Source organism: Halichoerus grypus, chromosome 12 (assembly GCF_964656455.1).
Source record: "Halichoerus grypus chromosome 12, mHalGry1.hap1.1, whole genome shotgun sequence".
In the NCBI taxonomy this organism is placed as follows: domain Eukaryota; kingdom Metazoa; phylum Chordata; class Mammalia; order Carnivora; family Phocidae; genus Halichoerus; species Halichoerus grypus.
Genome location: NC_135723.1, coordinates 13,113,278 through 13,138,643, shown reverse-complemented (window position 1 = coordinate 13,138,643; position 25,366 = coordinate 13,113,278). Strand labels below are relative to the sequence as shown.

At 36.8% G+C, this 25,366-nt stretch overlaps 1 protein-coding gene across 4 annotated transcripts in view; it reads left to right on the top strand.

Moving 5' to 3' along the window:
- The window catches only part of CDK13 (cyclin dependent kinase 13), a 119,897-nt gene that overhangs the window by 57,118 nt on the left and 37,413 nt on the right, over positions 1-25,366 (top strand). For all 4 annotated transcript variants that reach the window (XM_036069647.2, XM_036069645.2, XM_036069646.2 and 1 more), the window contains exons 6-7: positions 18,698-18,887; positions 20,324-20,380. In XM_036069647.2, coding sequence (XP_035925540.1) covers positions 18,698-18,887; positions 20,324-20,380 — 247 coding nt within the window. The remainder of the gene's footprint in view (positions 1-18,697; positions 18,888-20,323; positions 20,381-25,366) is intronic.

Sequence of the window (25,366 nt, the reverse complement as noted above, 5' to 3'; positions counted from 1 at the left end):
CTTAAATGTTGGTGTTCCTTGGGGTTATGTCCTTGGTGGTCTTCTCTCTTATTCCCAGATACTTTTCATTGGCTAAGGTTGTTATCAACATTGGCTCTATGCCATTATCTTGTAAAAATATTTCTACACCTGAGCTCCGGATAGTTACAGGCTATTCACTAGATATCTCCATATTGCCATTTCACAAGCGTTTCTCAAACTGAGTGTACCTCTTGCACCCATCAGCCTGCTTGCTCCTAGCCCTGATTTTAAGCCCAACTTAAAATGTTTCTTCTTGATTTGCTAATCAGGATACCAGCTGCATTTTAGGCCTATCAATTAAAGTATTATATTATTATTTTATTTATTTAATGTCTGCATTGCTACCTTATTGGGCTCTTGATGTCAGCAGCTCTTAATCATCTTTGTACTTCTAAAAAATAAACTTGTGTTGACTGTTTTATTGAAAAATGTCTCAGAAAGGTAAAATTCTAAAATGATTGATATTGTATAAAGAGCTTACATAAAATATGTAATCTAAAAAATAATCTAAATTTGGATTTACAAATGGAAACTTGTAGTTTCTCGTTCATATTCACCATTTCTATTCCTTGTGTTTGCTTCCAGGCATTACTGACTTATTAGCCTTGAACAGGTAGGGTCTAGGTTAATATAGATGATTTCTAGAATGGATAATTGAAAGTAGATTGGTCTTTCACATTTTTTCTTGAATAGTTTTCCCTATTAGGAATAATCTCACTGTAAGAATTTTAAAGCATTTTTATAAATTGTGCTAGATGTGATTTTTTTGAGAGAGAGCGCATGTGCTCGCATGCATGCACGGGGCGGAGGGGGGGCAGAGGGGGGGCAGAGGGAGAGGGCGAGAATCTTAAGCAGGCTCCACACCCAGTATGGAGTGGGGAATGGGCTGGATCTCTGGACTGTGAGATAATTGGTGCCCCACCAATTATTTTAAATAATACTTTATTTTACCTAAAATACCCCAAGGTGCAGCCTTGTGGCTCAGTCGGTTAAGCGCGGACTCTTAATTTCAGCTCAGGTCATGATCTCAGGGTCATGGAATCAAGCCCCCTGTTGGGCTCTGCCCTCAGTGAGGAGTCAGTGTCTCTCACCCTCTCCCTACTTGTAGGCGCACTCTCATTCTCTTTTAAATAAATAAATAAATCTTTAAAAAAAAAAAAAAAAAGATCCTCTCCCTCTGCCCCTCTCCCACCCCACACTCTCTGTCTAAAAACAAAATAAATAAATAAAAATAAAATACCCCCAAGTACTATCATTTCAACATGTAATGAATATTTTTAAATTATTGAAAGATTTTACATGTTTTTGTACTAAGTCTTCAAAATCCACAGTACATCTCGTCTCATTGAGTCTCGCCACATGCCTTTGAACGGACACCACAGTTCTGGAATATAGCTTGAAACCGGCTTTACTTTGGGGTTGCTACTGTATTTGACATGTTTTGGTGTCTCCTACCACCAATTTACCCTACTTCTTATATACCTTACTTCCTATAACAGCCATGGGCTTTTTGGCTTTGAGGATCCACCTTTTTCCCTGTTCCCCGTTCCTGTAGCTGTAGGTCAGACTCCACTCCAGCTCCTTAGGGGCACATCACTGGCCAGTTACAGTAAGGTTTTCCTGTCCATGAGATTGAGACTCATTCCTAAGATTTCATGCATGGAGTGGGGTCCTCTTTCCTGTGAGGGGTACACCTGAGAGCCAGAAGGAGCTGTTGCTGCACCAACCACCTTGTGACAGCATGGGTTCTGAATACAGAGCTAGCTCTGAGAGGTAGAGAGGGGGAACCTAGACTTCAGCCATATGACTTTGAGAGCTCTGTTTCACTCTGTACCTAAAACAAAGGATGTTTAGAAGATTGATAAATTACCTTTTTTGTTCAGGTCAGTGTGCATTGGCTTGTAGGTGTGGATTAGGGAGGTCCATCTTAAAGCAGCCTGTGGTCTTAGAATGCTCTAGTAGCACAGGGTTGTTCTGGGATTGATGGCTTCCCAGGCCTCAAATTCTTGACTTCTTATAAAGGGTTGTTCCAGATCTTTTGGTGGGGCAGACATTTAAGGATTCAACCTAATTACAGTGAACAGTAAGGACTCAACTGTCTATTCAGTGAAAGGGATCAGAAATGCAAGTAATACAGAATTTAGTCCCCCTGCAGTTTATTTGTTCTCCTTATTGCATTGTATTGCTTTGCCTGTGTAGAGCTTATTGTGAGTAGCTTTTACTGAATTTAAAATCTCTTGTATTTTAAGGACTTTTAACTATAAATTCTTTATTTTTTAATATTCTCTTGAAAATAAAGGTTTCTAATAAGTATAAAAGTAAAAATGATTTTATCCTAATCATTGAAATAATGTAAATAAATATAAAGAAAAAAATTAAATTTCCTGTTTTTTTCTTGCTACTTCCCAGTCCAGGGTTAATAGCCTGTTAATATCCTTCAAGACCTTTGTGCTTAAAAATGGAAATAGAAATAACAGAAAAATATATTTAAATACATAAATTGAGAGAAAGAGAGACAGTCAAAGAGTCAGTGAAGCAGAGATACAGAGAATCCAACAGTTTTGATCGAGTCTAAGAGAGACTGATAGAGATACAGAGAAAGAGACAAAGAGGCAAAGAAAAATCTCACAGACACAGGCAATCTAACAGACCCATTCACAGAATTACTTTGCCCTTGTGTTCCACCTGTTCATATCCACCTTTTGAAACTCTGGCAAATACGGATTTTTTTTTTTACTGTCTCCATAGTTTTACCTTTTCCAGAACATAATTATAATTGGAAACATACGGTGTGTAGCCTTTTCAGATTGGCTACTTTCACTTAGTAATATACATTTAAGTTTGCTCCATGGATTTTCATGGTTTCATACCTCACTTCTTTTTAGTGCTAATTAATATTCCATTGTGTGGATGTACTGCATTTATTTATCCATTCATCCACTGAAGAACATACTGGTTGCTTCCACGTTTTGGGTAATTATGAATAGAGCTGCTGTAAATATTCACATGCAGGTTTCTGTTTGAATATAAGTTTTCGGTTTCTTTGATTTAATACCAAGGAGCACCATTGCTGGATCATGTAGTAAGAATATATTTGGTTTTGTGAGAAAGTTTCAAACTGTCTTTATATTTTTTTTTTAGAGAGAGAGAGAGAAAAAAATTCATTAGGTAACAGAAAAATAAATAGATTCTACCAAATAAAAAAAAAATGGCATTCTATGTAATAATTACGACCCAAAAAAGAATAGACTGGGAAATGACATCTCACAAGAACACCACTTGACAGTAATAATTAAGATCTGGTTTAATAGTCACAAACTCCTTTAGTGCTTGTTTGTCTGGGAAACTCTTTGATCTCTCCTTCGATTCTGAATGGTGCCTTTCCTGGATAGAGTCTTCTTGGCTGCAGATTTTTTCCCATTCTTTTTTTTTTTTTTTTTAATTCAATTAATTAACATATTCATGTATTATTAGTTTCAGAGGTAGAATTTAATGATTCATCAGTCGCATATAACACTCATTACATCAAGTGCCCTCCTTAATGCCCATCCCCCAGTTACCCCATCCCCCCACCCACCTCCCCTCTAGCAACCCTCCTTTATTTCCTTTTTTTTTTTTTTTTTTAAAGATCCTATCCATTTATTTGACAGAGAGAGAGACAGCGAGACAGAGGGAACACAAGCAGGGGGAGTGGGAGAGGGAGAAGCAGGCCTCCTGCCGAGCAGGAGCCGGACGCGGGGCTCGATCCCAGGACCCCGGGATCATGACCTGAGCCGAAGGCAGACGCTCAACGACTGAGCCACCCAGGCGCCCCCCTCGTTTGTTTCCTATAGTTCAGAGTCTGTTATGGTTTGCCCCCGTCTCTGATTTCATCTTATTTTATTTTTCCCTCCCTTCCCCTATGATCCTCTGTTTTGTTCCTTAATTTCCATATTTGTCTGGAAAACAGTATGGAGATTCCTCCAAAAGTGAAAAATTGAGCTACGCTGCGAGCCAGCAACTGCACTACTAGGTATTTACCCAAAGGATACAAACGTAGGGATCCAAAGGGGCACCTGCACCCCAGTGTTTAGAGCAGCAGTGTCCACACTAGTCAAACTGTGGAGAGAGCCCCCATGTCCATCGACAGATGAATGGATAAAGAAGATGTGGCATGCATATATACATATGGATTATGGAATATTCCTCAACCATCAAAAAAATGAAATCTTACCATTTGCGATCAGAGTGTTCTTCCCATTCAGTACGTTGAATAGATCATGCCACTCCCTTCTGGCCTGCCAAGTGCCTGTGGAAAGATCTGCTCCTTCCATCCTCGTGTTCATTGCATCAAGCGTTTTCCATCTCAATTATTGTAGTTTTCATTTCTGACTGATTTTTTTAAAACTCTTTTATCTTTGTGGTAAGGGCTTCCCCGAAGTCCTCCATTCTTTTCTTCATCCCAGCGAGTTATCCTTAGGATTGTTGCTTTAAAAATTCTCCATCAGGCGTGTTACCTCTATCTGTCTCGCTTAGATCTCTGGCCATGACTTTCTCTTGTTCTTTCGTTTGGGATGAATTCCTCAGTTTTGGCATTTTGTCTAAGTCTCTGCCTTCTTCTGGGTGCAAGAAAAGCCCGTTTGTTTCCCACTTTGTAGAGAAATGGCTTTAGGAGCAGAGGTTAGGTAGTGCCCGGCGTCTGGCACCTGAGCGAGCGTCTCTGTGTGTGCTGCGTGCCCTCTGCCACTGTGGTCTGGCTGCTCTAGCCTTCAGGCGGGTCATCCGCAGAGGCTCCCCTGGCCCGCTCTGGACAGTGTGTGGTCCCTGGCCGGAATGTGGCGAGTTTGCACTAGGTGTGCTCTGCTCTGCTTGTGAAATGGGACCTGATGCTCCTTGCACTAGAACTGTAGCTCCGCAGAACTCTCTAGTCGGGGGACGCGGGATGTGCGGGGTGGTTCGTGCTGCTCTTCTGGGCAGGGGGCTGGCCATGCTGGGACTGAGGCAGGCTTGACTGAGAAGGGCAGCCCTGCCAGAGCGCCAGGGTGTGGGACTTGGCATCCTCCAGTTAGGCGGCCCATGTCCTTGCTGTGCTGCTCACTGCCTCGGGTGGCTCTGTGGCAGGGGAAGAAAATGGCACTGGCCTCCTCTGTCCCCGGAGAGCAGTCTGTCTCTCAGGAAAGCTCTCTGAGAAGAACAAAGTGTCTCCCCCAGGTGTGTCCCAGGCCTTTTCCAGTTCACAGTGTCCTGTGGGTTCTATCATAGCCAAGCCCGCTGACTTTTCAAACTCCAGGCTTTCGGGACGTGATGTGGGCGGGGGCGTGCACTGGTCTGCTGAGGGGAGGGTCTCACTGCGCTGGGAGGGAGGGCAGCTTGACCTGGAAAGACAGTCTGCACCAGAGTGCAGGGAAGTGGGGTTTGGTGGAAGCAAGTGAGGCAGCCTGTCTTGTCTCAGTGCTGCCCCCTGCTGGTGCATCTGTGTTTCTGCTGAAGGGTGGGGAGAGAAATGGCCACAGTGGTCTCCTGAGTGTCCAGTGAGGCCTCTGCCCCTGGGGTGTTTGCCTGCCTTCTCCTGGGGAGAGGGGCCAAGCCCTCAGGGCTCTAGGCCGGCCAAGCCCACCGACCTTTCAGACTCCAGGCTTGAAGCCCCACAGGCTGAAAGAACTCACGGAACTCAGCCCCTCTCTTTTTCCCAGCAAATGGCTTTGGGGAAATATTCTCCTTGTGGGTTCCTCTGTGTGCTCATCTCTCTTGCTCGCTCTCTGTCTCTGTCTCTGTGTGTGTGTCTCTCTCTCAATTCCTCGACCGAGGCTCCCCCTCCTCCACAGCAGTCATGATCCCTTTCTCCCCCAAACCACGCCTCCTCCCTTCGTACCCGCTTCAATGAGGCTTCTTCTCTCCCTTTAGTCATAGAGTTAGTTCTGTCAGTTTTCAGGCCTATTTCTGGGGTACTTAGGATGATTTGATAGTTACCTCGCTGTGTTACACGGGCAAAACCAGCCTAGGGTCCTCCTACTCCGCTGCTATTTTAGCTCCTCCTCAAACTATCTTCAGAAGTGAGCTATGTCATTTTGCGTTTCCACAAGTAATGAATGAGAGTTCTCTTGTTCCATATCCTCACCAGCATTTGCTGTTGTCAGTGTTCTGGATTTTTGCCCTTATAATAGATATGTATGGTACCCCATTGTTGTTTCAGTTTGCCATTCTTTAATGAGATATGATGTTGAGAATCTTTTCATACGCTTATGTGCCATCTATGTGTGGATTTTTTTTTTCTTGATGAGGTATCTGTTTACATCTTTTGCTCATTTTTTAATTGGGCTGTTTGTTTTCTTATTGTTGAGTTTAACGACTTTTTGGTACACGTTGTATACCAGTGCTTTACCAGATGTGCCTCTCCCTATGAACTGTAGAATCAGTTTGTCAGTATTCGTAAAATAACTTGCTAGGATTTAATTGGGATTGCGATAAATGCATAGATGTGGCTGGGAAGAAATGACATCTTGACAATCTTGTGTCTTCTGTGCATGCACATGGAATATATTAATTTAGATTTTTGCTTCTTTCATTGAGGTTTGTAGTTTTTCTTATGTAGATCATGTACATATTTTATTAGATTTATAACATAAGTATTTAATTATTTTTGTTCCTAATGTGAATCATATAATGTTTTTAATTGGAAATTCCAGTTGTTCATTGCTGGTATATAAGAAAGCAGCTAACTTTGTACATCAATTTTATATCTTGCAGCCTTGTTATAATTGCATATTATTTCCAGGACTTTTTTTCGTGACTTTTGGGGATTTTCTACGTAGACAATCATGTAATTTGTGAACAAAGACATTTTATTTTTTCCTTTCTAATAGTGTACACTTTTTATTTCCTTTTGTTGTCTCGCTGCATTAGCTAGGTCTTACAATACGACAGTGAATAGAAGTGGTGAGAGGGGCTTTCCTTGGCTTGTTCTTTATTGGTGGGAGATCTCTCACCATTAAGTATGATGTTAGCTGTAGGTTTTGTAGATATTCTTTCATAGAAGAAGTTCTCTATTTTTGGTTTGCTGAGTTTTGGTTCTTTTAAATCATGAATGAGTGCTGTATTTGGTCAGATGTTATTCCTGCTTCTGTTGCTATGATCATATGATTTTTCTTTGTTAGCCTTGATGTCATAGTTACATTAATTGTTTTTTGAATAATGAACCTGGCTTACATACCTGAGCTAAATCCCACTTGGTCATGGTATATATATTTTTTCATACATTGTTGAATTCGATTTGCTTAAATTTAGTGAGGATTTTTTTTTTAAAGACTTTATTTGAGAGAGAGAGAGAGATTGAGAAAACAATTGGGGGGAGGGGCAGAGGGAAAAGCAGACTCCCTACAGAGCAGGGAGCCCATCATGGGACTCGATCCCCGGACCCTGGGATCACGACCTGAGCCGAAGGCAGACTCTCAACCACTGAGCCACCTAGGCACCCTGGTGAGGATTTTTACATCTGTGTTCACGAGAGATCTTGGTCTGTGGTTTTTCTTTCCTGTGGTGACTTTGGTTTTGGTATTAAAGTAATGCTGGCCTTATAAATGAGTTAGGAAGTAGTCTGTCTCTATATTTTCTGGAAGAGATTGTAGAGAATTGATATAATTTCTTTCTTAAATTGTTGGTAAAATTCAGTAAACCCATCTGGGCCTGGTGCTTTTGGTTTTGGAAGGTTATTAATTATTGATTCATTTTCTTTAATAGATATAGGCCTATTTAAGGATACCTGGCTGACTCAGCTGGTAGAGCATGCAACTCTTTTTTTAAAGATTTTATTTATTTGAGAGAAAGAGACAGTAGACCGAGAGAGCGAGGGAGCACGGGAGGGGGCAGGGGAGAAGGGGAAGGGGAGGGGCAAAGGGAGAGGGAGAAGCACGCTCCCTGCTGAGTAGGGAGCCTGACTCGGGGCTTGATCCCAGGACCCTGGGATCATGATCTGAGCCGAAGGCAGATGCTTAACCGCCTGAGCCACTCAGGCACCTCAGAGTGTACAACCCTTGATCTCAGGGTTGTGGGTTCAAGCCCCCCACTGGGTGTAGAGATTACTTAAAAATAAAATCTTAAAAAAAAAAAAAAAGATACAGGCCTGTTTAGATTATCTATTTTTCCTTGTGTGACTTTTGGTACATTGTGTCTTGCAAGATACTGGTCCATTTCATCTACGTTACCAAATTTGTGGGCACAGAGTTGTTCATCTGTTCCTTTATTATCCTTCAAATGTTTTTGAGAGAAATAGTGATGTCTTCTCTTTCATTTCTGATATTAGTAATTTGCACCTTTTCTCTTTTTTTTGCCTAATTAACCCGGCTAGAGGTTTTACTAATTTTATTTGACCCTTTCAGAGAATCAACTTCTAATTTTTATTATTTCTTTTTCTGCTTACTTTGACTTTAATTTGCCCTTTTTACTGAGGTGGATGCTTAGGTTACTGATTTTAGATCTTTTCTAATATATGCATTCAGTGCTATAATTTCTCTCTCAGCAGTATCTTTGCTTTCTGAGGAGAAATTTCATGCGATTTTTTTATTAGCTTTGCTACTTTATAGGTAAGGTTTTTTTTTTTTTCATTTGGCTTTCATCAAGATTTTTCTGTTTTTTTTCTTTGATTCTCAGTAGTTTAAATGTGATATACCTAGATGTAGATGTTTTTGTATTTGTCTTCCTGGATATTTTTTGAGTTTCCTGGACCTGTGGTTTGGAGTTATCATTGATTTGGGAAAATTTCAGTCATTATTACTTCAGATATTTTTTTGTTTTCCCTTCTGTCTTTTTTCTACTTCTAGTATTCTCTTTACATGTGTGTTAACACCTTTTGTAATTGTCCCACTTTTTTAGGGCATTTTGTATTTTTTGTTCTTTATTTTTCTTTGCATTTCAGTTGTGGAAGTTTCTTTTGACATCTTCAGCCTCACAGATTCTTTGCTCCGCCATGTCTCATGTACTGATTAGCCCAGAAAAGACATTCTCTATTTTTGTTAGAGTGTTTTTGATTTCTAGTATTTCCTGTTGATTCTCTTAGAATTTCTGTTTCTTTGCTTATAGTATCCATTTGTTCTTACATATTGTCTACTTTTCCCATTAGAGCCCTTAGAATATTAATCATAGATTTCAAAATTCCTAGTGTGAAAAAAATTAAAATAAAATAAAATAAAATAAAATAAAATTCCTGGTGTGCTAATTCCAATTTCTCTGCTGTATCTGAATCTGACTCTGATGCTTGCATTTTCTCTTCAGGCTGTCTTATAGAATACCTTGTAATTTTTGGTTGAAAGCCAGACACAATGTATTGGATAGAAGGAACTAAGGTAAATTGGCTTTTCGTGTGAGGTTTTGTGTTTATCTGCCTAGTGGTTAGGCTGTGCTTATTATTAGTGGAAGCTCTGGCAGAGGCTAAGATCTCCCTTGTTGTCTTTTGGGTTCCCTGGAGATTTCTTAGAACGTCTGGGATGTGTCATTCTTTTAGTTGTATTCTTTTGTTATTATACAGGAGTCCTGTTTATATGGTGGTAAGTTATGGAGGGGGAGGGAAAGTATTTTATACTCCTGTGATTTGGTCTGTTTTTTAGTGAGCCTATAGCATTCATCTGTGTCCTTCAGAAGTGTTTCAGTTTTCTTGCTTTTTTCCCCCTTAAGTAAGACAGGAATACTAAAGAATGCTGCAGTTGAGTATTTCCTTCCTCTGAGTCAAAGGCTAGAATTAGAATGTTCTGGAGTTGGATTTTTTTTTTCTCTGTCAGATCACAAAGACTCTTGTGGAACCCCAGTTGCTTAGTCTTCCTCGGGTAATAAAATTTCTCTTGAGATCAGGCTGTGTTAAGAACAGAATGCTCTGAGTGTATTTCATCATGACTGTTTTCCCCCTCCCCTTGCTGGAAGCACAGTGTGATTTTTCTGTCATCATCAGTGTGATAACCTGGTAGGTTTCCTGGTGGTAAAACTTGCAGAAGTATGGGAGCCTATCTAAGGCTGGATCTGCTGGAGTTTTTAACTGTCAAACTTGTTCACACAGAGTATCCAGCAATTTGTCAGTTATGGTTTGGGCTTTCCTACCTTTGTAAGAGTTCCTGTGGAGATTTCTGTTCCTGGGCTTCTGCTTTTATGAGTTGTGACTCTCTGTATTCACCTGTCTCACTCACTAATTTGCGGGGCAGTGGTTTGCTCTGTAACATCAATTCTCTGTGGATCTAAGAAGAGTTGTTGATTTTCAGTTTATTCTCCTATGTTCTTGTCATGATGATGGGTATAGTAACTTTCAAATTCCCTACGTGTCAGACCAGAATCAGGAAGTTCTGGTGCTAATTGTTTTTTTTTTTTACTCTGTATTTTACTTTTCTTATTAAAGAATACAATATATCTCTAGGTGATAAAATTTTTTAACATAGCTGCATAATGTGCCACAGTATGGATATACAGATTTATCCAACCATTTCTTTATGAGCATTCAATTTTTCCCATTGTTTTTTCCATTACAAACAGTACTGCTTAGATAGGCCTTATACATGTATACTTGCATACTGGTGCTATTATTTCCTTTGGTTTATTCCCAAATGTGGGATAACTAAGTCAACAGACATTTGTGTTTTTAATTAACAGGTTATCAGGTTATTTTGCCAAAAAATTGTAGTAGTATATGAGTTTCATTTGGAAATCACCGGATATTGTCAGTCTGATAGGTGAAAGTACTTTCCTGATTACTAGTGAGGTATGGAGCATCTTATATATGTTTATCATTTTGATTTCCCATGTGCATTCTTTGTGACATTGCCATTTCTTTCAGTTGGGTTGTTTGTTTTTTCCTTATCAAATTATATATTAGACATAGTTGTTAATATATTTAAAAATCACTGTTTGTGTTCCTTGTAGAAAAGTCAGAAAATGGCAGCATAAGAGGAAAGTAAAAATCACCCATCTGCTCACACAGAGATAAACTGCTCTTAGAATTTTGATATTGGACATTTTTCTAACTCTGTGTATGTATATAAGTTCCTACTATGAAAGTTTACTTGGCATGCTATATTATAAAAATATTATTATGTATGATTTTACTAATGTTTAAATACAGTGTAAGGAAAAATAACATGCAATAGAAAAAACTTTTTAAAAATGCAGGTTGTGAGACGCCTGAATGACTCAGTTGGTAGAGTTTGCGACTCTTGAACTTGGGATTGTGGGTTTGGGTCCCACGTTACGTGTAGAGCTTACTTAAAAATAAAATCTTTAAAAATAAATAAATAAAAATCAAAATGCGGGTTGTGACCTACTAAATTGATTTCATGACACAGTTTGAAACAATTGGAAACACTGGCTTTGAAACATTGCCTAAAACTATATAAATATATAACCTTGATAAAAATAAAACCAAAGTTAAAATATGGGAACAATATAGCTCTTAATTCAGGATAATTTGAAAGCCTACTAAAATTTTTATTTATTCATTTTTGTTTCAGACATTTAAAACAATATTATTGAAATACTCAAACATACTTAAAGAAAATGGGATGATGAACCCCAGTGTTGCCATTTCTCACATTTACCTGTTACCACATTTTGCTAATCTTACTTCATTTATCTCTCCCTACTTGTTTTTATTTTGCTTGACCATTTTTAAGTGAATCCCAGGCATCATACTGTAAACATAAATACTTGATTAATCATCTGTCTATAATAGATAATGAAATTGTGGTTATGTTGAAAAAGAAAGAGGCCTTATACCTAACAAAATAGACAATAATTTTATAATATTATCTAACAGTCAGTGTTTACATTTACCCAGTTATCTTAGAAATATTTTTTATAGGAGCTTTGTTTGAATCTGGATGAAACAAGATCTATATTGTATGTGGTTAATTATCATTTTAGGTCTTCTAGAATCTTCTCTTGCTTTTTAGAAATTTCATTCCACTTATTTACTGAAGAATAGGCCACATTTTGGATTTGGCTAAATGCTTCCTTTTGGTGTCTTTAGCTTGTTCTTCTAACTTGCATATTTCCTATAAATGGTAATTAGATCTATAAGCTTCTTCAGATATAATCCAGTTCTTTGGCAGTTATACTTCAAAGATGATGCTGGAAGCTATTATCTCTTATGGTTTCTTTTTTTTTTTTTTTTAAGATTTTATTTATTTATTTATTTGAGAGAGAGAGAGAGAGAAACAGCATGAGAGGGGAGAGGGTCAGAGGGAGAAGCAGGCTCCCCACCGAGCCGGGAGCCTGATGTGGGACTTGATCCCAGCACTCCAGGACCATGACCTGAGCCGAAGGCAGTCGCTTAACCAACTGAGCCACCCAGGCGCCCTATTATCTCTTATGGTTTCTATGGGCAGGGATTTGAGAGCATCTTGGCTGGGCAGTTTTGATTCAGGTTCTCTCATGAGGTTGCCATGAGATGTTGATTAGGGCTGTAGTCACAAGAAGGCTTGACCAGAGTCGGAGAATCAACTTCCTTCACATGGCTGGCAAGTTGTAATTCCATTATTGGTGGGAGGTCTCAGTTCTTCTTCATATGGGACTTTCAACACAGTTGCTTGACTGTCCTGACAGCTTGGTGGCTGGCTTTCCCAGGGCAAATTATCCAAGAAAGTAAAATGGAACCTGCCATGGTTATGTGACCTTGCCTTGGTAGCCAGTGACATTATCACTTCTGCAATACTTTGTTGGTCACACAGACTGTCCTTGAATCACTGTGGGAGGGCATAGATACTGGGAGATGAGAAGCACTGGGGGCCATCTTGGTGGCTGGCTACTGTAGATGATTTTTTTTTTTTTTTTAAAGAAACTCTTACTTATTTTTTTATTTTAAGTAGGCTCCACATGCAACGTGGGCTTGGATTCACGACCCTGAGATCAAGAGTTGCATGTTCTACTGACTTAGCTAGCCAGGCGCCCCTGCCATAGGTGATTTTACTTTAAAAGAACAGGATTTATATTTCTTTGGTCTTATACTTGTCTATCTCTTATACGAAAAATGGTAATTCCCAAGATATTAACGTAGTCCTACAATATACATAGAATAATTTTAAAATAACAATACTAATATTAATTACTAAGAAGACTACTGAATAAAGTTTTAGATTTCTTAGTGTTTCTTTTTGTTCTTAGAATATACCCCACTGGGGATAGTTAAAATACTATGATATAGGGGCGCCTGGGTGGCTCAGTCATTAGGCATCTGTCTTCGGCTCAGGTCATAATCTCAGGGTCCTGGGATCGAGCCCCGCATCGGGCCTCCGCAGGAAGCCTGCTTCTCCCTCTCCCACTCCCCTGCTTCTGTTCCCTCTCTCGCTGTGTCTCTCTCTGTCAAATAAATAAAAAATCTTAAAAAAAAAATACTATGATATAGACCATATGCAGCCAGTTTGATACACATTTAGGTTCATCTGTTTCCAATTTTTAGGCATTACTTTTTTACCCTTTTGGTTTAATGATGTATATTAATCATGTAAAACATTACATGATTCCAAACACAAAACTTTAAAATAGGCCACATTCAGAATAGTCTCACTTCCATTTCTCTTGTTCTTGTTCTCTCCCTTACCTATGAGCAACTGGGTTTTATTTTTAAAATGCTCAGTTCATCATTTTAGTTTCTTTTCTATATATTCACCCTCCCATCTGTATATAAAAGGAGCATAACAGTAAATGCTGTACTGTGCCTGGTTCTTCACATTTAATCATGTATCCTGAAGATTACTCTCCATATCAGTAGAGATTGTCGTCATCCCTTTTTATGGCTCTACAGTACTCTACTGTGTGGATGTGCCACCGTTTAGTCAGTCTCCTACTGACAGACATTTGCTTTTCAGTATTTTACTGTTAGAAGTAATGCTGGGGGTGCCTGGGTGGCTCATTTGGTTAAGCGTCTGCCTTTGGCTTAGGTCATGATCTTTGGGTCCTGATCGAGCCCTGGATCAGACTCCCTGCTAGTCTGCTTCTCCCCCTCCCCGTGCTGGTGCTCTCTCTCTCACTCTCTCAAATAAATAAATAAAATCTTGAAAAAAAAGAATGCTGCATTGAACAGCTCTGTGCCTACATCATTTTGTGTTTTTGTCAGTGAATTTTGGGACAGGTTCCTAGAATTGGGCTTGTTAAGTCAAAGGGAAATGCTAAATGTGATTAAACTAGGTATTGCCAAATTCCTAGCAGTGTATGGGAGTGTTTCTCACAGCTTCTGCAGTAGAGTCTAGTGTCATTCTTTTGGATCATTGTCAGTTTGTTATTGTGGTGAAGTTTCAGTTTGAAAAATAAATTTTTCTTAAGAGCAAGGTTAAACATCTTTCCATTGATTTAATGGGAATTTGTTGTCTCCCTCCTCCACCTCCCCAGTGAGTTATCTGTCTTCTTTTGCCCACTTTTCTGTAAGGTTGTTAATCCTTTTCTTTCTGACTTAGAGGGACTTTTTATGATTGATATTAATTAGTTATCTGGAATATAAGTTGTAAATGAATATTTGCCAGTTTGCTTTACTCTTCTAAATTTGTTTGTAGTGTTTTTAGCCATGCAGATTTTTATTTTTACATAGTCACATTATCAAAGTGTTTTCCTCTTATTTCTTCTTGATTTGATTCCCAGTTAGGACAGTTTTCCTCACTCTGAGGTTATGAAGAAATTCATGTTTTTTAAAAAATGTTTTCATGGTTTTATTTTTAATATTTAGCCGTGGTTCATGTGCTTTTTTATGCTGGTATATGTTGTGAGGAACAGATGGGTTTTATCTGTTTCTGTCTGCCTATTCAGTTGCTCAAATATTGCTAAATAATAAGTCCATCTTTTGTCCCATTGAATTGATACACCATCTTTATCATATATTAAAGTTCTGTACATGCTTGAGTATATTTCTGGATATATTTCATGTTCACTTAGCAGTATTACACTTTTTAGTTATAGACCTTAATTAATATCTGGTAGAGCCTCATGCCCAGGTGCCCTTTTCTCTTTTAGGTGTTTTCATTGCTGTTCTTATTTATTTATTTTTCTATGTGGATATAACATTAACTTTATGTTTAATTGTAGGGAAAAAACCCTGTATTTTTAAAAATTGTGGGGGTGCCTGGGTAGCTTAGTTAGTTAAGCATCTGACTCTTGGTTTCAGCTCAGGTTATGTTCTTGGGGTTGTGAGATTGAGCGAGCCCTGCATGGGGCTCCATACTCAGGGCAGAGTCTGCTTGAGATTCTCTCTCTTTCTCTACCTGTCCCCCTGCTTGAGTTCTCTCTCTCTCTGAATAAATAGATAAAATCTTTAATAAATAAATGAGTAAAAATTGAGCTTGTGCTTAATTTATAAATCATTTAGGGGAAAATTGACATCTTTATCATGTTGAGCCTTCTTATCTAAGAATGTATGCATTTTTTTGTGTATGGTTTTCTGTCTTATAAGAGTATCCTATTAGTTTATCTTTGAAGGACTTGGTACATTTCTTAAGTTTAAAAAAATTAATCTCTTATTAGAAATGGAGTCTTCCCTTTTGTCTTTTAACTGGTAGTTATGTTAATGACTATTGTATATTTTATTTTTGCTGTTTTTCTGCATTGTGTTACTGTTTTTAATAATTTTTTCATTGAATGTTTATGTCTTTTTCAGGGACCAAAAGATCATGTTATCTGTATATAATGAGAATTTTAGCTCTCCTGTTTCAATTCTTATATCTCTGATTCAGTTCTAATAGAAATAGAATGCAAGCCATTCTATTTTAATTTAAAATAATCTCTTAGCCTCATTAAAAAAAATCAGTTGTTAATTTAAGTATTTTTATTTAACCCAATATATCTAATAGATCAATGTAATCAGTATAACAGATTACTGAGATACTTTATATTCTTTTTGTTGTTGCTGTAGTAAGTCTTTGAAATCTAGTGTATGCTTTCCACTTGCAGCACATTGGTCTAGCCACATTTCAAGTATTCAGTAGCCCCATGTGGCTTGTGGCAACTGTGTTGCTCTGCGCAAACTCTAACTACTTTCTCCATTATTTAATCCCATCAAAGATAGCTCTATCAAGTACCGATTATTTTATAATCTACTCACTTTAACTCAACATCAATAATACATTTCCACATTGGTATTATACCTCTACAGTAATTTTCAAAGTGCATGGTATGATGTACATGTACCATAATAACCAGTTTTTTTTTGTTTTCTCTTTGCTTATTGTTTTGCTTTTAAATATTTAATACTACATTGCTTTTAGTGAACATGCTTATAGCTAAATCTTTGCAATCTTTATTTCCTTATGCTAAATATCTATTAATGCACTTGCTGTGTAAAAGGAAATGTAATTTTTAAAGCTTTGGTGTATATTGCCTAGTTATATTTTATAAATCTTCTAATTTACTAGCACTATATAACATTATCTGTTTAACACCTCACAGTATTTGTCAATACTGCGTATTTATTGTCTTTCTTTTTGAGATCTTTTTCCTTTAGTTAAAAGTGTTATATTACTTTGTATATTTTGGTTGATAGTGAGATAAACACATTTTCATGTATTTTGGACAAAAATATCTTTTGTATATTGACAGTTCATTTTATTTCTCATTTTCTCTTATGGGATTGGTCTTCTTTTGTACTGATTTTTAAGACTTCATTTTATATTATGGATATTGAGCCATTTTGTAGCAGATGTGTTTCTCCAGTTTGTCATTTACTTTTTCCTCTCTTCCATATTGTTTACTTTATGTACGTGATTCTAAATTTTTATTCAGTAAAATCTGTTGGTTTTTATTTATTTATTTTTTTTTTATTTTTTTTTTTATTTTTTTTTAAAAGATTTTATTTATTTATTTGACAGAGAGAGACACAGTGAGAGAGGGGAACACAAGCAGGGGGAGTGGGAGAGGGAGAAGCAGGCTTCCCGCCGAGCAGGGAGCCCGATGCGGGGCTCGATCCCGGGACCCTGGGATCACGACCTGAGCTGAAGGCAGAAGCTTAACGACTGAGCCACCCAGGCGCCCCAAAATCTGTTGGTTTTTAATGGGGTTTTGTTTTGCCTTTGGTATAACTCCCCATCTTCCTATGGTGTTACACATTTGTCCCATTACCAATTTTGCCTCTTTTTTTGATGGTTGCTTTCTTAATTATTAGATGTATATTTAGGCTCTGTTTTCTGGTGTATATCATGTTACACTTTTATGTCTGTCCCTACAGGTCATATTAATCTCTGGTAGATTAATTTTCAGAAGCATTTTAGCTGCTACTTTGGTTTTTGTTTTCTTTAAGGTGAACTTTAGAATTATTTTGTGAAGATAAGTATCCTGCCAGCAAAAGAAAATAGAAACAAATCCTTGGTTCCTTTATTGAAATTGCTTTAAAATACAGAATTTTACAGTTTGGTATTTAATGAATTTGTATAGTTCTTGTTAAAGTTTATTCCTAGTCCTTTGTATTAATTTTTTTTCCTTATGTGGAGTTATTTAAATTTTATTTTCTAATGAGTTGTTACTTGCATGTATGAAGTCTTTTGCTTTTTATATATGATTTTCTCTAACCCAGGTACTCTCTTTTTATTCTGTTGGATTTTCAAGGAAAATAGTCATCTTTATTAATAATTATATTTTTCTCTATTTCAGTGTTTATATGTTGTCTTTAATTTTACTTACTAACTTCCAAAAAAAAAAATAATTTTACTTAGTAACTCTAGAGCAGTTACTAGTAATGAGTGTTTTTGTCATGTTTTACTGTTCAGTAAGACTTGGTTGTTGATTTGAGAGAGGTACCATTATAAATTAAAAGAAAAACTTTTATTTAAATTACAGTTAGTTAACATACAGGGTAATGTTAGTTTCAGGTGTGCAATTTAGTGATTCAACACTTACATACCACACCCAGCGCTCATCACAAGTGCACTCTTTAATCCCCAACGTTCAAGAATCATTCTTACTATGCGTGAGATCTTTGTTTTTAATTAGGAACTGTTTGTTAGCTTTCTTCAGATGACTTGTTTGGCATGTTAATAGCTTTTTTCTTTGATATATTGAATTTTGTTAGTTTTTCCATTCTTGAATTGATAAATTAAACTTAGTCTGATTGGAATATTTTTAGATACAACTTTGGTTTCAGTTTGTATGAACTTCAGTTACGATTTTTGAATCTCTTATAAGTACAGTTGTTGTGTATGTGCTATTTTAGGTTTTGGTAGCAAGATTAAGCTGGTTTTATAAAATAAAGTTGCAGTTTGTATGCTTTCAAATGCTCTGGAGCTGTATAAACAGAATTAAATTATATGTTTATTGAAGGCTTAATAGAGATCATCTAAAAGTCCTAACTGGGCCCAGACTCTTTTCTTATGAAACACAATTCTTTTAACACTTCAAAATTTTCTTTGATGAACTATACTGATTTCATTCAGCTTCTGCTGAGAGACAGTTTGTTCAGTATATAAAACAGTTAAGAATTTATTTTATATTAATCACACCCAGAAACTATGCACTGTAGGGTTGATTTGATATCTTAACAGTTTTCTTCAAAAGAAGAAAACGGAGTTAGATGTTTCCTTGGGATGCATTTATTGATATTAAATTCAGACAGAAAGATGAACGTTATTGAAGTGACAAAGTAGGGCTTCTTTTCAAGGAATAATTTTCTCCATAGCATTTATTTTTTTAAATTTTGAGCCTATAGAAAAGTTGTAAGAATAAAACATTTTAATGCATTAATTATTCTTGTTCTTAGGTGCATTTTATCTGGTGTTTGAATATATGGACCATGATCTGATGGGACTTCTGGAATCAGGCTTGGTTCATTTTAATGAAAATCACATAAAGTCATTTATGAGACAGCTCATGGAAGGTCTGGATTATTGTCATAAGAAGAACTTTTTGCATAGAGATATTAAATGTTCAAATATTCTTCTAAATAATAGGTATGATGTGAGTTTCATATATGTGTTTAAAATGAGTGTTATATAATGTATACCTTGATTCTGTTAAAAAGACTTAAAATTTATTGCTCAAACTGTTTTAACATATAATCAGCAATATTACTGCTTGAGGTATATCTGAACTTGTGTTAAATATACTTTAATTAATTTCCAATAATAGTTTTTAATGTACATAAAATAATACTTAGTTGATTTCTCATTTGATAGTCTTCCAAATAATGTGAATGAATATTCTAGTAATTAATAATATGATTTCAGCTTTAGGTTAGGAATAGATCTAAGAATTTTTTTTTATTTAGAAAATTTTTTACACCAGTATCACAGTTTTAAAGTGAACTCTTTTGAAGTATGTATACACACATATATGCATAAGCAGATTTTTTTTTTTATTTTTTTTATTTTTTTAAAGATTTTATTTATTTATTTGAGAGAGAGAGAATGAGAGAGAGCACATGAGAGGGGGGAGGGTCAGAGGGAGAAGCAGACTCCCTGCCGAGCAGGGAGCCCGATGCGGGACTCGATCCAGGGACTCCAGGATCATGACCTGAGCCGAAGGTAGTCGCTCAACCAACTGAGCCACCCAGGCGCCCTGCAGATTTTTTTTTTTTAAGAGAAACTGCGAGTGGAGCGTGGGGGGACAGACGTAGAGGGGGAGAGAGAGAATTTTTAGCAGTCTGCACACCCACCACAGAGCCCGACAGGGGGCTCGATCTCATGACCCTGAGATCATGACCTGAGCCAAAATCAAGAGTTGGACACTTAATTGACTAAGCCACCCAGGTGCCCCTACATAAATGGGTATTTAAAGTATGTGTTAAAAACATTTTACTGACAGCATAACCTGAGCTCTGGTAATTCTTTTATAATTGGTATTACTTGTTAGTTTAAGTGAGGCATGCCTGGTTCTGATTTTAGTAGGTGAAAGGGTTCTATGTACCTAGCCCCTCTAAGAACTGGAAAATTAAACAAATTTAAAATGATGTGATTTAGTCTTATGCATTATTTTGAATTGAACAGGTAGTGTGTCTAATTACTAAGTAGCAGAAATGATCTCAGTTTATTTTCATTGAAGTGTACTTTTCTAAATAGGAACTAAGTAGTACTAAAATACTGTTAATGCTAGTACAGTAAAAATAGTAGTGGTGGTGGTGGTGGTGGTACTCGAATAATAGTATAGTAGCTCAAGTCACCAGAGGAAAAGTACTACTTTTTTACTTTGTTGTGAGTTTATCTATTTGCCTTTCCTTGTAGGACTTAGGGTACTGCTGTGTGATCCAAAGTTAAAGTTTATATATTTTTTATTAGTTTTAGGAATAGAATATGAATGTGTATGATATGATTAGATATCTATGAATGGATACAAATATGTATGATGTCAGAGTAGACTAATACTTTTTGTTCATTTTGTCTTCTACCAGAGGGCAAATAAAACTTGCAGATTTTGGACTTGCTCGATTGTATAGCTCAGAAGAAAGGTAAGAGTACTTTCAAGTGACTGTTACAGACAATAGAGACCAGTTTTAAGAATACCTTATTGATTATTTTTTTTAAGAAAAGGGAAATTTACTTTTCGTGGTTAAATATGTGAAATGTAATTTTGTACCATATTGGAGTGTCTGTTTTAATTACAGATTTTATGCATTTATCTCAATTTAAAAATAATTGTTTTTTGGCATTTAGAGGTGAATGTAATTTCTTTTAAAAAAATTCATACTTAAATTTCTAATGCAGACTCAGATATTAAGATGTTCGTGATTTTTGTGTTTGGTGAAAATCTTAGTATGTGCTTTTTGTATTGCATGTTTAAACGTACAAACTTTGTTTTAATTATTAGTTTGGACTTCTGTTTTTTTAAAACTATAGTTTTATCTACAGTAACGTTTGTTTTAATCTCATTAGAGCCTTTTATTTAAACTATTGTGAAGAAGTTCCATTGTATAACTTTTCTGTGTGGAGCTTCTGTGGCTGCAGTTGGGATGTATATCCCATTTGGCTCCTTTGGACATGGTGGTAGTGAAATATGACTTGTCTTATTAGAACTAATATGAGGGCACCTGGCTGGCTCAGTTGGTAGAGCATGCGACTCTTGATCTTGGGGTTATAAGTTCGAGCCCCACGTTGGGTGTAGAGATACGGAATTTCAAAATAAAACACTTCTGTGATATAGTGGGTTTTATGTAAACAAACTATGGAATTAATTGGGCTTAATATATCTCTAGTATGGCCCATTTCTTTCCTGTCAAACAGTACTGTTTATTATCAGATATATGTTCTGTGAAATACTTTGTCAATTCTGTAATTTCTTTAGTGTAACTATAATTTAATATAACGATGCATCAGTTCATTGGAATTCTTAGAAATAGGTATTTACTTTCACTGAATGTTGGCCAGTTTCTGGTTAGTTGATAAAATCCTCTTGTTTGAATTTTTTACAGTGAAAAGTTTATTTTTGAATCTTGCCGTGCCTGTCATGTCATTCTGAAAACTATTTTCATTGTTTAGTGTGGAGAGGTTTTTAAATGGTATGAATGGTATGTTTAAGATCCACTAGAATTCATTAAACCCCTCAGAAACTGTGGTGTAGACAGTTTTTTGGACAGGGCTCCAGTCCCCTATACTTCCTTTAGCCAGAGGTTTTCCACTTTTGTTTTACTTGCTACACTTCTAATTAATATTTTGTTTTAAGAAAGCATTGTGTTTTTTTTAAGTTTAAACTGTTTTAGGTGGCTAGGTGATGGACACTGGGAAGGGTATGTGCTATGGTGAGTGCTGTGAATTGTGTAAGACTGATGAATCACAGACCTATACCCCTGAAACCAGTAATACATTATATGTTAATTTTTAAAAAACTGTTTTAAAGCTTAAAAGCTGTAACCCTCATTTTGTATTTGAGAAAACTGAGACCCAGAAAGGGTTGAGTGACTTTAAAGATGAGAAAATATTTGTTGGTAGAGTCAAGAGTGTATAGTTTGAAATTTCCAACTCCCAGGTTTTTTGTTTTTTTTCTTTTCCATCCTATATAATAATGCCTCTTGATAGAAATTGAAGGAAAAAACAGACTGGCCAAATATGCTCTTAATCCAAAACGTCTCTTGACGTATATTTGTATATTTGAATAACTAAATTTTAGTGACTGTTCTTTAGGGGGGAAATTCTGCTTAATTAAGGATTCTGTCTGCGTAGTTGGTTAATTGAGATTTCACTGTAGTTTAGGTCATCCTTTCTTAATACAGATGTATGTGTTTGTCATACTTGATTGTAAATCCCTTGTTTTCATGTTAGGTTTCAGTGGAGATGGAGAACAGCTAAATTACCATTTTCATCTTATAGATTCTTTTTATGCTGATACTTATTCACATTGGAACAGATATGTTCCAGAAAAACTGTAATGTCAAATTTTACCTATCAAACTCCATTTTCCTATTTATTTTACCTTTTAAAATGGAATGTTGGGTTTCATTGGAGTGCCAAGGGTGTGGTGTGTTCACTGAGCCGTGGTCTCCATTGCTCTACTGAATTGATACAGGAATTTTGAGCTTACAAAAGTAGAAAATTTCAAATTTGCATCTACTGAATTTTCCTGTTTAACCAAATTCGTAAGATAAAACCTTGGTGTGTTATTTTGTTTTGTAAGCAAATATCCTGTCTTTTAGGGGCTTATGTATTCCCTTAAAACTTTTCTTTTTCGGATTTGAATAATTCCAGTTTCTTTAAAATCAGAGAAGTAGGCTTAATTTTAATGAAATGACTTTAAAAATACATACATTGTTCTAGTAAATTTTTTTAATTTAATTTTTTTTTAATTAAAAACATTTTTTAAAAGATTTTATTTATTTTTTTTTACAGAGAGAGAGACGGCGAGAGAGGGAACACAAGCAGGGGGTAGTGGGAGAGGGAGAAGCAGACTCCCCCCGGAGCAGGGAGCCTGATGCAGGGCTCTATCCCAGGACCCTGGGTTCATGACCTGAGCCGAAGGCAGACTCTTTTTTTTTTTTTTTTTAAAGATTTTATTTATTTATCAGAGAGAGAGAGAGACAGAGGCAGGCAGAGGGAGAAGCAAGCTCCTTGCTGAGCAAGGAGCCCGATGTGGGACTCGATCCCAGAACCCTGGGATCATGACCTGAGCCGAAGGCAGAGACTTAACCGACTGAGCCACCCAGGCATCCCCGAAGGCAGACTCTTAATCGACTAAGCCACCCAGGCGCCCCTGTTGTAGTAAATTTTAATAACATACCAATTTTTATATATAGCTATATATAGGTATAAGTATATATAGGTATATATAGGTATATAGGTATAACTGCCTTTAGCAGATTGACTATTGTCCCAACTTTTCTAGATATTTCTTGAAATAAAGAAGTAACAAATGATTTTTCATTCATATTTCTTTGTCATTATAAGCAGGAAGAAAGGTAAGGCTTTCACGTAATAACAGCCATCCAAATGTTAAGTCACTTGGAAGTATTTTCTAAGTAATTAGCTATTACAGATAGAATAACTGAAGTGTTCAAGAAGTTATTGCAAGGTGTTTTGTTTGTTCCCAAACAGAACACATTTCAGCTAACCACTGTAATAGCTTCAACTACATTCTCACTTACTTGGTTTCAGATATCTTTTTTGAATTTGAGAACTGGATGGACTGATAGTCAATACTTAGGAATTGAGGATGGGGGGTGGTGTGACCGATGTGGATCTCCTCTGTCATGTGTGCTGAGTGGAAGAAAGGAGAACCACTGGGTTAAAATTAGGGGGAAATGATTTCTTTAAACTTCAATAAACATTTTCTCATTTTGCATACTAGTATTTATACTTTGTCCCATTTGGCCTTGGGAAATACAGAACTTGACACCAGAGGTTTTTGCCCATTTCTTTACACCTGTTCATTTTTTTCAGTAGCTATTTTTAAAATCAACTTTCCCGGGGCACCTGGGTGGCTCAGTTGTTAAGTGTCTGCCTTCGGCTCAGGTCATGATCCCAGGGTCCTGGGATCGAGCCCTGCATCGGATTCCATGCTCTGCGGGAAGCCTGCTTCTCCCTTCTCCCACTTGCCCTGCTCTGCTTGCGTTCCCTCTCTCGCTGTGTCTCTCTCTCTGTCAAATAAATAAATAAAATCTAAAATAAAATAAACTTTCCCTGAAACTTTGAGCCACAAAATATACCCACTTCTGAGTTTTATTTTACCAAGTTATTGCTCCAGTGCTTTCCCAAATGACGGGATATCTTTTTCTCTTTAGGTGACTGTCCCATATGAATAAATACGTGCTTTCCACATAAACTGAAGATAATTTCATTTTCTAGAGAAGAAACTATAACTTAGCAAATTTACTTTTTTAATTAAAGGAACATTAACGCCCTTAGGGCTCAATCAGGAGGACTTTGGCTCTAGTCCTGGCATTGCTCTTTATTTAAGCAGTTGTGGCATCTTGGGCAAGTCTTGGGCAAATCTCTCTGTATCTTATCATTCTCAACTTTAAGATGAAAGATTTAAAAATCTCTAAAATCCTTATTTAAAGGGTATTGGAAAACATACCTCTTAGGGTTCTACAAGTTACTGTGATCAAAATAAGGTTCTTAAACATTTTTTAAGGGAATATCACCATCTAGTGGCTTTTCATAAAATTGCCATTGAAAGCAAAAGTAAATTTTTCCTATATATAGGAAAGCTATATATAGGTATCAGTGGAAGAGGGAGAAAGTATTACCTCTTGCAGCTTATCCAAGGACTAGATGAAATTATATCCAGGACTTATTACTTGTGTTCTTGTCTTTACACCTAAGCTAGAATTCTAGTGAGTTTAAAGACAGGGTCCAGGGTGCCTGGGTGGCTCAGATGGTTGAGCGTCTGCCTTCGGCTCAGGTCATGATCCTGGGGTCCTGGGATCGAGCCCCGCATCGAGCGCCCTGCTCCTTGGGAGTCTGCTCCTCCCTCTGCCTCTCTCTCTCTCTCTCTCTCTCTCTGTCTCTCATGAATAAATAAAATCGTAAAAAAAAAAAAAAAAAAAAGACAGGGGCCATATTTTACATATTTATATTTTTTATGCCCTAAAGTTTAAAACACATTCACAGTAATTGCTTGATCAATTCTGATCCAAGAGAAGGTCATTCTGTTCTGGAGGACCCTCCTGATATAGATTAGTGCAGGGAGCTTTGGGGATTGTAGATAATACAGAGGATGTTCTGGGAGACCCCGGGCCAGTATTAGAACCATAGTAATAAGATTGTTAATAACGTAGTAATAATAAATAATGTGACTAAACAAGTTTAGGAATGGGAATCTCATTTAGATTGCTGACCTAATCATAAGATCAAGATTAAATTGTACTTCCTTTGGTCCTAATGGAGTAGCTTACATTTTTGAACATATAAAATGGGAAAGACAATTTAATTTTTTAGGATATGGTGTGCCCCCTCTTCATGTAGGGAAAATCTCATCCATTCCATTAATGCTGAAGATTTACAGA